Source organism: Hemibagrus wyckioides, linkage group LG05, assembly GCF_019097595.1.
Source record: "Hemibagrus wyckioides isolate EC202008001 linkage group LG05, SWU_Hwy_1.0, whole genome shotgun sequence".
NCBI classification, from domain to species: Eukaryota; Metazoa; Chordata; class Actinopteri; order Siluriformes; family Bagridae; genus Hemibagrus; species Hemibagrus wyckioides.
This window is the reverse complement of record NC_080714.1, coordinates 18340562-18353072: the sequence shown is the minus strand read 5'-3', so window position 1 is coordinate 18353072 and position 12511 is coordinate 18340562. Positions and strand designations below refer to the sequence as shown.

Below are 12511 nucleotides of genomic sequence, written 5' to 3'. Positions count from 1 at the left end.
CACATTTGATCCAAATGAAAAAGTGATTTATTCTCTATCACAAGAGAGTTTCTCAGAGTTTATAAAAGTGAAAAACACACCCAGCAAGCAAATAAAAAAAAGACATTCTATTTTTCGTCTTTACAAATATAGTGAAGTGCACAGTAATAAACCAGAACAATGTGTAAAAACAGCCAAACCTCATCAAAGCTTGTGCTAACTTTAAATAGTATGAGCTACTTAAAATAAATCCACAACATAAATTCAGTTGATCAACTAGTGCAAGGAGCTGACCCTTACACCAGCACTCCAGTTGAAGTTTTGGACATATCCCTGATGATGCTAGCTATTTTGGAAGAAGTATATTAGATATATAATAAAAATCAGAAGTAAAGTGGAATGACGAAGGAATGTTGGACAAAACTGCATAACAAACTAGTAATATATTTACATTTTATATTAAAGTATTTTTAACATGGCAATATTCGCTAAACACTGGTGCCATGACATTAAGTGCATGACCTTACAGAGATCCTGTTGCATATGTCCAAGGTTTTTGAAGAAACCTAGCCTCACAGATTTAGTTTTCACAATTAGATAATATTCCAGGTGTCAAGGTGTCATTTAGCTGCACAATCACAAGTATTACAATCCAGTAGCAAAACATTGGTCTGAAAACCAAATCCTCAAATCCTGGTCAGTTATTAAAATCCTCTCTCTCAACATCCCTGCTGTTCGATCTTCTGCTCTGGAGCTACCGGTAGGATGAGATGGGAGATCCTACTCCACAGCCCACTTAGTTTGTCTACATCCATCTGGTTAAACTTAGCAGTCCTGTCAGAGGACACAAACTTCTTTTTTAAGTACTCTTGCACCATCTCCTCCACCATTCCCAAATTGGCATTAGGTGAAAAAGCCACCTCTTCCTCTAGCATGACAGTGAAAGCCAAAAAGACTTTCTTAAAGGCAGAATTCTCATGATCACAGTAGCGGTAGAAGATGAGTGTGGATCCAGGAGGAAGCTCTTCAAAACGGTGAATAACAGCTGCCTTTGTACCGCCCTCAAAGGCTTCTTTCAGTGCTTTATCAATGTCCATCTTAACCTGGTCACTGTCTTGTGCACTTTTGCTGGTTCCATCAATACCCAGGACTGAGGAGTTGAAGGTGCTGGAAAAGGCTGCAGCTAAATGTTGAGCCAGACAGCCCAGAGTCTTCTCAGCCTCACGACCAGAGGTTAGCATGAGACTCACTGGTTCAGTTGGATCAGTCAGATTAAGGTGGCGCTTAATATGGATCATAGTCCTGTTCCAGAGTTCCGGTCGCTGACTAGGGAATAACGTCTTTAGTTCAGCTAAGTAAGCTTCAAAAGTTGCACCGTACAACAATCTGTTTTGATGTCCACTTGTCCACTTGTTGAATGAGGATGGAAAGTGTTGGTAACCCATTAAACCCAAAGCAAGTGAGGCTAGCAGGAACACAGCCCACCGAAACCACCTGCATACACCCCATGCATCTGTTATATAGAGAAAAAAATACCAGTTACTGCATCATCATCAACATCATCATTTAATCAAAGACTAGGAATGAAGGTAATACCTCTTGAGGGGGAAGTTGAACCAGTTTTTGTGATTAATTTTTTCCTTACTTCTACAAGAAAGAGAGAAAATATCAAACATGCATGTCTTTTGCACTCAAACAAAGCTGAGAGATGAGATGGCTACCTGTGTTTGGGTGGTGTAGCTGTTTTTTAACAGGAATATTATTTGTCTTGAGGGAGGGTGTTTTCTTGAGGGAGGGAGGGGGTTGTCTTGAAGGAGGGTGATCTTTCACATATGGATACCTATCCCTGCCCTGAAGATTCACACCAGAAATGCCTACAGTGAAGGACACAGATGATAAAGAAAATATTGTACCTGTTATACCGGTCATATCTGTTATACCTGTTAAATGAATGTGTTTACCCTGCATTCACACAAGCACGCAAGAAATCCAGAAATGTGAACATTTACTTACTGTGCAACATTTGGCTCCAGAAAATATATTAGACTGTCATATTGTGCATGATGTCTAGCAATCATTACAGAGTTATGAAGAGTTAAGGTTTACATTATGTTTATTCACTAGTTTCCCAACTACCACCTAGCTCTTAATTAGCTGTGCTTGCTGGGGAAAAAAGAATATACACAATTACCGTTAAAGGTTTCGCGTTTGTCTGAGTTTTAACAATTTATACATGCACTATATTTAAACAAGAAAAAAGAAAACACAGTCATGTGTACAATTATAGTGTAAGATATTGTGCATTTTTATGCACGACAATAGTCAGAGCATAAAAACAATAGTTGTGGTCATTACAAACTGGGAGTGAGACTGGTGACAATGTTGTCTAAATGCAGCACGATTCTGACCTCTGGCTTTCTCCTCCATTTTGTTCCGATACTCTCTTATGCTGCTCCTTACACTCAAAATGTCTGTCTTGTTCTCCAGTGGTTTAGGTTCAACAGAAGCAGAGCCTGTTGTGGAGGGTTCTGTGGTGAAAACCAAATAGCAGTGATAAACATAAATGAATATTCAATAGAAATATGATTAGGGAGCAATCATAATTGTAATCATAATCGTATTGTATCTTGTTACTGACCATCTATCTAATTTATCATGTTTGCCTTACAAAAAGTAACATGTATAATGTTATATTTCAAAGACAGAATGTTGACAAACCTCTTGACACATTCTGTGAACCATAAACTGTCTCTCCACACCCTGTCAGTTTGGAAGGCTTTGTTGCCTGTGACATTTGATTTGTTTTTCTTTGCCGCTGTAGAAACGCCCGAATCTCCTCTGTTTCCAGATTCCCCACACGCACTGCTTTGATGATACTTTCTTCCTGGATTTGAGGTTTTGCTGCCACCGACACACAGACACACACTAGCTCTCAATAACTCTCCAACAAGTTTCTGAGTGGTTTAACTCCATTTGGATATAAAAGAGAATCAAAAACGTTATGACTGCCTCACAATTTCCACTTTCATCCTCTGAACTCATGTCTTGGTTCTGATCTTCAGGTTCCTCCACATCCATTTCCACTGTATTACTTTGGTCCCCGTTCTCATGTCCGTCTCCTGCATCTTTCCCGAGCTGAACCTTTGCCATCTTATCAGGAGAACCTGCTGGAAATTTGTAATATATCTAATATAACACTATACATGTAATGCAGAACATATGCTCACTGTGAGAAAGCAAAGCCATAGGTTGAGCTACTGTTGTTCAAATTGCTTAAGAGGTTTTGGATAGAAAGGTGTCAGAACACACAATAATTTGCAGTTTGTTGTGTATTGGCAGCAAAGGGGTGGGGAGGACACAATATTAGGAAGGTGGTCATAATGTTATGCCTGGTTGGTGTATATCATTCAAGATGTTCTTTAGCGAGAACTGGGATATCATAGAAAAGAAAAAAAAAGCACCCCAGCTTCAGGCAAAAATAAATAAACAAACAAACAAAAAAAAACAACAACATTAAATATGCACTTGATATAAGACAAATGATGGTTGTACAAAAAGAACCCAATCCCTGTTGTCATGTATAGTAAACTGTGTAGTTTATGGGTGTTTATTTAAGGCCCTGGAAACTGGGTTAGAATTTGTGTCATCATGACCCCTATGAAGGAATGATGGAGCTTTCAGCTGCACAATAATTGAAAACAAATGCCCAAATCCACACAAAAAAATAGATCAATAACCATATAATCAAGCTTTTTGACATTTTATAGGACCAGGAATTGTGACCAAAACGATTTTTATTTTCTTAGAATAGAAATACAGCCTATAAGCCAGATCCCCTACATTATGGGGAGGGATTAGAGGGCTGACATGTACATAGCCACTACAGTCAGAAACCCATCTGTATACCTACAAAGTGTGTGATTAAATGACTAAACGCTACAAAGTGGGCAAGTGTACATAAGATCTGATCGATGTGTGTTGGAACAACAAGTAAAGCTTTTCAGCCATGACCACCTTCCTCTGTACCACACTCTTCATTGGGGATAAGAGCTGTGACATCTCTCTTCCTCTTCAGCGCTCCTCTCGGTCTCAGATCAATGGGAAAGACTCCTAAACACACACAAAAAAACATCTAATGTTTATTCTTCGTAAGTGTCTATCTAACTATTTTAAGAAATAGTATCTGTTGGTATTCGCCATAAAACTGCTTATTTACTTGATCTGTACAAGTTCGCTTAAGCTTTCGCGAGCACGCGCAAACCGAAACTAACGTAATTATTATTATTTGCCAGTTCCGACTCCGAGCCCTTTCATACAGCTTTCTAATGGCAAACTATCCTGAAATCTATAAAGATCAACCATTCGATCTACTTTAATAAGTAGTAGAGCCGTTAATAATCTTAAAATAAATTAAGTTCATACATAAAGTTCACAATACATATACAAAACTACAAGCAGGCTAAAAAAAAAAGAAAAGCTAACGACCAAATCATGATAATTCGGTTTAAACTGTGTATAGACATACCTTTATTCTGCAATAGTCTGGTACTTCTTCTCACATCAGTACCGTCTCTTTTCAAATCCACGCGGTCCATCTGAGAACATGAAATCAGCAAATCTTTTAAAAAATAAAACTTTAACTCAATCCGACACGACTAACTATTGGTAAAAAAAGGGGAACTGTGAAATGTTTCCTGGGGGACAGGTTTGCGTGAACACCAGTCATTTCCGGAAACAGCATACGTCAGACAGATGAGGTAGAAATGGCTTATAGTATACTAATATACATTATAGCCGAATAAATACCGCAATGGTATATACACTATACTACGTACTTCCCTGGTATACACTATATATTAATACTGCGCCAGTGCATACTGTGTGTGACAGAGCACCGGTATATACTGTACACTACATACTGCAGTATATAGTACACTGATCAGCCATAACATTATGAACAGTGACAGGTGAAGTGAATAAGACTGATTATCTCCTCATCATGGCACCTGTTAGTGGGTGGGATATATTAGGCGGCAAGTGAACATTTTGTCCTCAAAGTTGATGTGTTAGAAGCAGGAAAAATGGGCAGGCATAAGGATTTCAGTGAGTTTGACAAGGGCCAGATTATAATGGCTGAATGACTGGATCAGAGCATCTCCAAAACTGCAGCTCTTGTGGGATGTTCCCGGTCTGTAGTGGTCAGTATCTATCAAAAGAGGTCCAAGGAAGGAACAGTGGTGAACCAGTGACAGGATCGTGGGCAGCCAAGGCTCATTGATGCACATGGAGAGTGAAGGCTGACCCGTGTGATCCGATCCAACAGACGAGCTACTGTTGATCAGATTGCTGAAGAAGTTAATGCTGGTTCTGATAGAAAGGTGTCAGAATGCACAGTGCATCGCAGCTGCATAGCCGCAGACCAGTCATGCTGACCCCTGTGCACCGTCCAAAGTGCCAACAATGGCCACGTGAGCATCAGAACTGGACCACGGAGTAATGGAAAAAGGTGGCCTGGTCTGATGAATCTGATGAATACTTTATACTGTGACTCGATTATTCCACTCCAAAAGTATTGGACTGACAAACTCTTTATTTTTGGCTCTGTTTCTGATATGGCTATATCCAACTTTTCAACTCAAATCAACAATTTCTGTAGTATGTAACAAACCAAATAAAGTGTTTGCTGTTCTAATACTTTCTGATGGGAATCGGTTTGCTTTATTTATAGGTCTAACTACTTTTCAGTTTTAGGGAAGTTTTGATTAGACTTACTCAGAGACCAGTCAACAGGCTATACTTAATACTGAATATACCCACAATGTTAAACATGGTTTGTGAGCATCACACAGACCCCCCCCCCCCTCTCTCTCTCTATATATATATACACACAGCTATATATTAAATACTATGCATGAACCAATTGGCAGAGTTTGTAAGAGCCATATGCTTACATGTTAAATTCGCTTGTTCACAGATGTGTTATATATATATATATATATATATATATATATATATATATATAACACATCTGTGAACAAGCGAATATATATATATATATATATATATATATATATATATATATATATAAATTGCTACCATTATATATAGAAGTTTGTGATCATTTGGAAAATTTCCCTGTTTTGCATAGAAAAACCCATTTCTGTACATTACAAAAATATAAAATTCACATCTGATCCTGTCTCAAAATGGACAGAAAGGAAGAACTTTCACAACTGTCTACTGATGTGCTTAGAAATGAAGTCTATTCAATGCGAGACAATGTGATGAAAAGTCAGATATTTTAACAATGCTATGAACTACTCCCTTTTTAGAACAACACAAACTGGTCCTAACCAGAACTGAAAAATGACTGGAAAGCTCCGGTGCACAACTGTACAAAAGGACAAATACCTGAGAGTTTGTAGTTTAAGACAAAGACGCTTCACACTTCATTAAATAGTACCCACCAAACACCAGTTTCAACATCAACAGTGAAGAGGGGACACTGGGATGCTGGGCTCCATGGCAGAAATACAAAGAAAAAGCCATATCTCAGGCTGGCTGGACAAGGTGTTGTGGGGAGATGAGTCCAAGTTTGAGGTCTTTGCAAACAGAAGAACAGCATCAGTCAAGCATGTTGGAAGCAGTGTCATGTTCTGGGGGTGCTTTAGAAGTGGTAAAATGGGAGATTTGTACAGAGTGGAAGGGACCTTAAAGAAGAAAGGCTATCACAACATTTTGCGATCCCATGCCATACTCTGTGGTAAAGTTTGTAAGAGTTATATGATTAATGAATTCGCTTGTTCACACAGATACCTCAGGATAACTCAGATTCTTCAATTACTATACTTCAGTGGGTAAATCCAAAAATGAGCCATAGAGATGACAATAAAAGAACCGCATACAAAGTACAGCATAAACACAGTAACTGGGTATTTATAATTTCTGGCATCAAGACATCACAATCAGTTAATGAAAAATGTTTTTTTGAGAAAATACAGTAGTATCTAATGGTATGAAATTGGGATGAAAATTACATTATGGTCAATCCATCAAAACAATGATATTAACATCATTTATTTAGAAATGTAAGGTTTATCCTGTAAAATAAAAAGCACATGACCAAAACAAAAATCACAGGAAATTAACCAATTAAAATGTTCATTCTTTTATTTCAAAAAATATTCATGTCATTTACATATAAAGACAGCTGACTGCTCAAACATTTAGAAGTCCATTTAGAGTGCCATTTGTAATTTTTTGAGCTCACTGCTGTCTGCAAGGTGAAGTGCAATATAAATTGATTAAGACTTGATTACACAACCACATGATCCCAACACCACCCAATGTTTTGAAACTTCATATGCCAAGTGAGGTGCTTTTTAGGGTAATGCAAGATTCCAAATGAATTTTTAAAATGCATCATTAAGAACTATAAATGAACCATAACCTGTCAGCTTAAGGAATATTTATAAACGAATTCAAGTATTATCAGTTTCTCTCTCTCTCTCTCTCTCTCTCTCACAACCATACACACGCGCGCGCACACACACACACGAATCAGTAGATCTCTGTAGATTTATATAATTAGCCTCCAGTTCAGTTCCTACAAAGCCTTTATGTTTGACATCCCTGCTGTTCGATCTTCTGCTCTGGAGCTACCGGTAGGATGAGATGGGAGATTCTACTCCACAGCCCACTTAGTTTGTCTAAATCCATCTGGTTAAACTTAGCAGTCCTGTCAGAGGACACAAACTTCTTTTTTAAGTACTCTTGCACCATCTCCTCCACCATTCCCAGATTGGCATTAGGTGGAAAATCCACCTCTTCCTGCAGCATGACAGTGAAAGCCAAAAAGACTTTCTTAAAGGCAGAATTCTCATGATCACAGTAGCGGTAGAAGATGAGTGTAGATCCAGGAGGAAGCTCTTCAAAACGGTGAATAACAGCTGTTTTGGTGCCACCCATAAAGGCCTCTTTCAGTGTTTTATCAATGTCCATCTTAACCTCATCACTGTCTTGTGCACTTTTGCTGGTTCCATCAATACCCAGGACTGAGGAGTTAAAAACACTAGAAAATGCTGTAGCTAACCGTTGAGCCAGACAGCCCAGAGTCTTCTCAGCCTCACGACCAGAGGTTAGGATGAGACTGACAGGTTCAGTTGGATCAGTCAGATTGAGATGTTTCTGTAGATGGATTCTGCTTCTTCGCCACAGTTCATTGCGCTGGCTGGGGAAACTGTCTTTGACCTTCTCCATTTCTTGATAGAACCTCTCCAACAAGTTTTCTACTGGTTTGGGTGGAGGTGAGGTACTTCCAAACCACAAAACCACAACAAGAAGAAGAGAAGGTAATATCGCCAGTGATATGTACCATCCTGTGCGTGAGTCTGTAACAACAAAAATGTTATTTCCACATAATTTGCAATGTTGTTTTCTTAAGGTACTTAAGTAACTGACAAAAGGACCAAGTCAAACATAATACTTACGGGAAGTATCAACAGCAACTGAGCTCCTTTTGGTTTTAACAACATGTCCAGGAATGTCACCTTTGCCCAGATGTGCTATAGTACAAATGCAAATAAATAAATAAATAAATTGATAGATAAATAAATCAACCATCTATCATGGATGCTAACAAATGTTTCATATAGTCCACAAGACACAAAAATCTATTCACACATAGTGAATTTGCTCATTTGCTATATTTCCTTACACTCACTCACATCACACCATTAAAATTACAGACTGATCATTTCTTTGTCAGTGGGCAAACGTACAAAATCAGCAGGGGATCAAATCATTTTTTCCCCTCACTGTATATATTAAAAAAATACAATGCAGTATATTATACCTATGTTTTGCTTCTTATTTGACGATCTCTGTCTTGGGCCATCCCCAGCATTTAGTACTTCACTGGTTTCATTCTTGACTTTGCTGTACTTGATATGCTTTCCATCTGATGTGTCATAAGCCTCTCTTTCCGCATCAGACTGACTGGCTCCAGCTATATCTATCAAGTGAAATGTATTCAAAATCTTTTATATAGTTTGAAATTTTATATTTGTAGTGTAATATGTGTAGACATTCTATATTCAGTAATTATGCACAAGGTAGACACCTTTCTTACTCTCCTTCTGTTGGTTATGCACTCTTGTGTCAGTGTCTTTAGGTTGCTCAGTATCCAGTCCTACAGTAAAGATGCAACATGAGGTTATTATTTTAAAAATTGATTCAAAGACAGAACAATGAAAATCCACTAAATTGAAAAGTATTAGAACTTCGGTTTCTATGGTTAATTATAGTCTTAGAAATGCATGTAGAGGACAAGATGATCCAGATAAACTACTACAAGTGCTGGTTCTAGCCAATCCATAAATAATGTGGCTTCTCAACATGCAAACAAACTCACACATATTCAATAACACAACAGATTCAATAGTACATACTTTTAATATGCTTCTCTTGTGAGCTCTTTACACTCTGGTTTATTTCCGAAGACGTAAGATCACAGTCCTTGTCTTGACTCCTTTCATCTATGCCTTCATCTACTTCTTGATCTGCACAAGGATGTAAAATACAAATGATTGTATCTCAATGTTTTTATGTCTATTTTTCTGGCTGTGATGTTACTAATGATGATGACAATTGTGATAATGATGTGGTTTAAATTAATGTGAATGGAATAGAAAAATCCTACTATTTTAATTTAATCACCATCATCTGTTTGATGCTCCTCTTCTTCTTCAGAATTATTACTGTCTGCTTCTACACCTTTCAAATTGACAAATATAATTAAATCGTTAATATCACTAATAAATATTTAAAAAAAAAAAAAAGGTAACAGGTTTAAGAAAAGTGAAATAGTGTAAAACAAAAAATGCAATGACTCTCAGATGAATTCTATATAAAACGCACTGGGAGCTGGAATAAACTGAACATGATTGGCTAGACGTTTTGCTAAATGTATGTCAATCTAGAGTATTTAGTAATAGACAAAAGCTAGGTACCTTTTTTACTTTCCTTAGGTTTATGCTCTCTTATGTCATCTGCCATTGGCTGGTTCGTATCACCTTCCATATAAAAATAAAATTCAATATGTTTTAATCAATTGGGTCAGTATTTACAAATGCAAACACACAAAATGTACAATCCCACAGACATACCTTCATTAAACCAATAATAAATCCTAGGGCATTAATTTTATATAAATATAAGTTTCATTAGAAAAATGACACTCTATTAATGTGATTAGAAATGAAGTCTATTCAATGCAAGGAAAGCTCAAATATCTTAAGAATGCTATGAACTACTCCCTTCTTAGAACAACACAGACTGGTCCTAACCAGAACTGAAAAAGGAGTAGAAGGCTCCCGTACACAACTGCGCAGGAGGACAAATACCTGAGAGCTTGTAGTTTAAGACAAAGACGACACACAAGTTCTCAACTGGTAGCTTCATTAAACAGTGCCTACCCAAACACCAGTGTCAACATCAACAGTGAAGAGACTCTGGGATGCTGGGCTTCATGGCAGAAATGCAAAGAAAAAGCCATATCTCAGGCTGGCCAATAAAAAGAAAAGTTTGAGATGGGCAATAGGGCACAGACACTGGAAGACTGGAAAATGTGTTGTGGACAGATTATTCCAAGTTTGAGGTCTTCGGATCAAACAGAAGAACATTTGTAAGATGCAGAAAAAATGAAAAGATGCAAGAACAGTGCTTAACGGCATCAGTCAGGCATGTTGGAGGCAGTGTCATGTTCTGGGGGTGCTTTGTAAGTGGTAAAATTGCAGATTTGTACAGAGTAGAAGGGACCTTGAAGAAGGAAGGCTATCACAACATTTTGCAATCCCATCCCATACTCTGTGGACAGCACTTGATTGAGGCTAATTTCATCCTACAACAGGATAATGACCCCAAGTCCATCAAGCCAATCCATCTTGTGGCAGATGCTTCAGTAAGCATGGGGTGAAATCTCCTCAGATTACCTTGACAAGTGGGGGAAGTGGTAGCTCAAACAGGTTAAGGCTCTGGGTTGTTGCTCGGAAGATCAGGGTCAAGCCCCAGTACTGCCAAGCCACTGCTGGGCCCCTGAGCAAAGCTCTCAACCCTCTTCACTCCAGGGGCACTGCATCATGACTGATCCTGTCCTCTGACACCAACCTCCAAAGTTGGGATATGTAAAGAACGAATTTCCCTGTGTGCTGTAATGTATATGAGACAATAATAAAGGCTTCAGAGAATAGAGACTTCAGAGGACGTTTGTACATTTCTGCCAAATGTCAGAAATGTAAATGTAAATGTGTAGCTGAAACACCAAAGTTCTGCCAGGCTGTGATTGCAGCAAAAGGTGGCTTTTTTGATAAAAAGAAAATTTAAAGAACACATTCATCATTTTATTATTTTTAACTCTGACAATGACTACATGTTCTGTTCATTTGCTATATATACTATTCAAACTAATTTCATGAGTGATCCCAAACGTTTGAATGGCAGTGTGTGTGTGTGTGTGTGTGTGTGTCATGATGAGGAGATAATCAGTGTGAGTGGCTTAAACATTGTATCTACAGTCTACAAAAAGAGAGACGCTGAATGGGAAAAAATGACAAATCCAGCAAAATGAAGCAAAAATGAATAAACGGTGTTGGAAAAGCCTAACCATGATTATGATAATACAGAGAAGGAGGAAGTAATTACCATTCATTTTTTTTCAGCACCGTCCACCTGTTTAAGAGGAGTCTGTCAGTTCAGTGTAAATCTGTGTAACAGCTTTCTACACAAAAACACAAATACAAACACAGTCATGACCAGCTCAATGTTAACCTTATTAACTCATCGCTGGGATCATAAACCGTAACTAAACGCTGTGAATAATAAGGACAGCACATATATAAAGCTACATTTTTAATAATTCATATTGTAAATATAACGACAATAGTGCCATGAAATGGCTGTGGAGAAAATCTTCATCTTAAGTGATTTGGGTTCATTTACAGCATTAATAAACATAACTAAAATACATTTTGTGCATACATGTTCTTACTAAATTCAGTAGCATTGTCATGGATCATGTAACACTGTGCAAACTTTACTAACACTTTGTACTTGTGCAGCTAAGTTACAGCGCTAGCTAGCTCGGGTCCGTGACAGTTTAATTTAGTTCTGCTTTTGGGCGTTCTCTCAATCCGAATGATCAGATATGAACCAATGTTGAACAAAAGTGATTTGTAAATATTATTATTATTATTACACTCACCAAGTCAAGCCGCTCCGATAATCAATAGCTTGAGCTCGTTTCCAGCTCTGACTGGAAATTCACAGGACTGAACCGAGTCGATGACGTCATCGTGCTGCTGTTGGTAAGGGCGAATTCCGTTTCGGAGCGACAGCAAACCGGAAGTTACAAAGGTTCCCTCGTCACTGTTGTTTCTTCTCCAAATTCACGTGTTCGAAGAAGCTGCTAGTCACGTAGATTAAAATTTCCGATGTACCGATCTACCTAAACTTGGGAAAAAAAGTGCTATAATTC

The 12511-nt window shown here is 38.0% G+C and overlaps 2 protein-coding genes across 5 annotated transcripts; both read right to left on the bottom strand.

Moving 5' to 3' along the window:
- Positions 1-403: 403 nt before the first annotated feature.
- On the bottom strand, positions 404-4686 carry LOC131353294 (torsin-1A-interacting protein 2-like). 2 transcript variants are annotated; one of them, XM_058390232.1, is made up of 8 exons: positions 4505-4686; positions 3994-4089; positions 2994-3146; positions 2698-2880; positions 2388-2507; positions 1701-1853; positions 1576-1626; positions 404-1492 (listed from the first exon to the last, which is right to left on the bottom strand). In XM_058390232.1, the coding sequence occupies exons 1-8, from the start codon at positions 4572-4574 to the stop codon at positions 699-701; spliced, it is 1620 nt and encodes a 539-aa protein (XP_058246215.1). In that variant the 5' UTR covers positions 4575-4686; the 3' UTR covers positions 404-698. The 2 variants fall into 2 exon arrangements, with proteins under 2 accessions (XP_058246215.1, XP_058246216.1); XM_058390233.1 differs by having other exon boundaries at positions 2994-3143.
- A 2445-nt stretch (positions 4687-7131) lies between these two features.
- Positions 7132-12370, bottom strand: LOC131353052 (torsin-1A-interacting protein 2-like). 3 transcript variants are annotated; one of them, XM_058389750.1, is made up of 10 exons: positions 12239-12370; positions 11680-11755; positions 10971-11186; positions 9990-10052; positions 9697-9753; positions 9429-9539; positions 9101-9169; positions 8834-8992; positions 8469-8543; positions 7132-8369 (listed from the first exon to the last, which is right to left on the bottom strand). In XM_058389750.1, exons 4-10 carry the CDS (start codon positions 10033-10035, stop codon positions 7597-7599), a joined length of 1290 nt encoding a protein of 429 aa, XP_058245733.1. In that variant the 5' UTR covers positions 10036-10052; positions 10971-11186; positions 11680-11755; positions 12239-12370; the 3' UTR covers positions 7132-7596. The 3 variants fall into 3 exon arrangements, with proteins under 3 accessions (XP_058245733.1, XP_058245732.1, XP_058245734.1); XM_058389749.1 differs by lacking the exon at positions 10971-11186; XM_058389751.1 differs by lacking the exons at positions 9697-9753; positions 10971-11186.
- Between the last annotated feature and the right edge of the window lie 141 nt (positions 12371-12511).

Bases quoted from the DNA above. Each gene is read 5' to 3' on its own strand.
- LOC131353052 (XM_058389749.1), bottom strand. The intron at 9,754-9,989 runs GTACCTAGCTTT...TCAATTTGAAAG, and splicing joins ACCTAAGGAAAGTAAAAAAG to GTGTAGAAGCAGACAGTAAT. The intron at 9,170-9,428 runs GTATGTACTATT...TCTTTACTGTAG, and splicing joins ACAAGAGAAGCATATTAAAA to GACTGGATACTGAGCAACCT.
- LOC131353294 (XM_058390232.1), bottom strand. From the start codon at position 4,574: ATGGACCGCGTGGATTTGAAAAGAGACGGTACTGATGTGAGAAGAAGT. The intron at 2,881-2,993 runs GTGAGGCAGTCA...TGTCGGTGGCAG, and splicing joins AGAGGATGAAAGTGGAAATT to CAAAACCTCAAATCCAGGAA. The intron at 1,854-2,387 runs GTCAGAATCGTG...CCTTCACTGTAG, and splicing joins AATGGAGGAGAAAGCCAGAG to GCATTTCTGGTGTGAATCTT.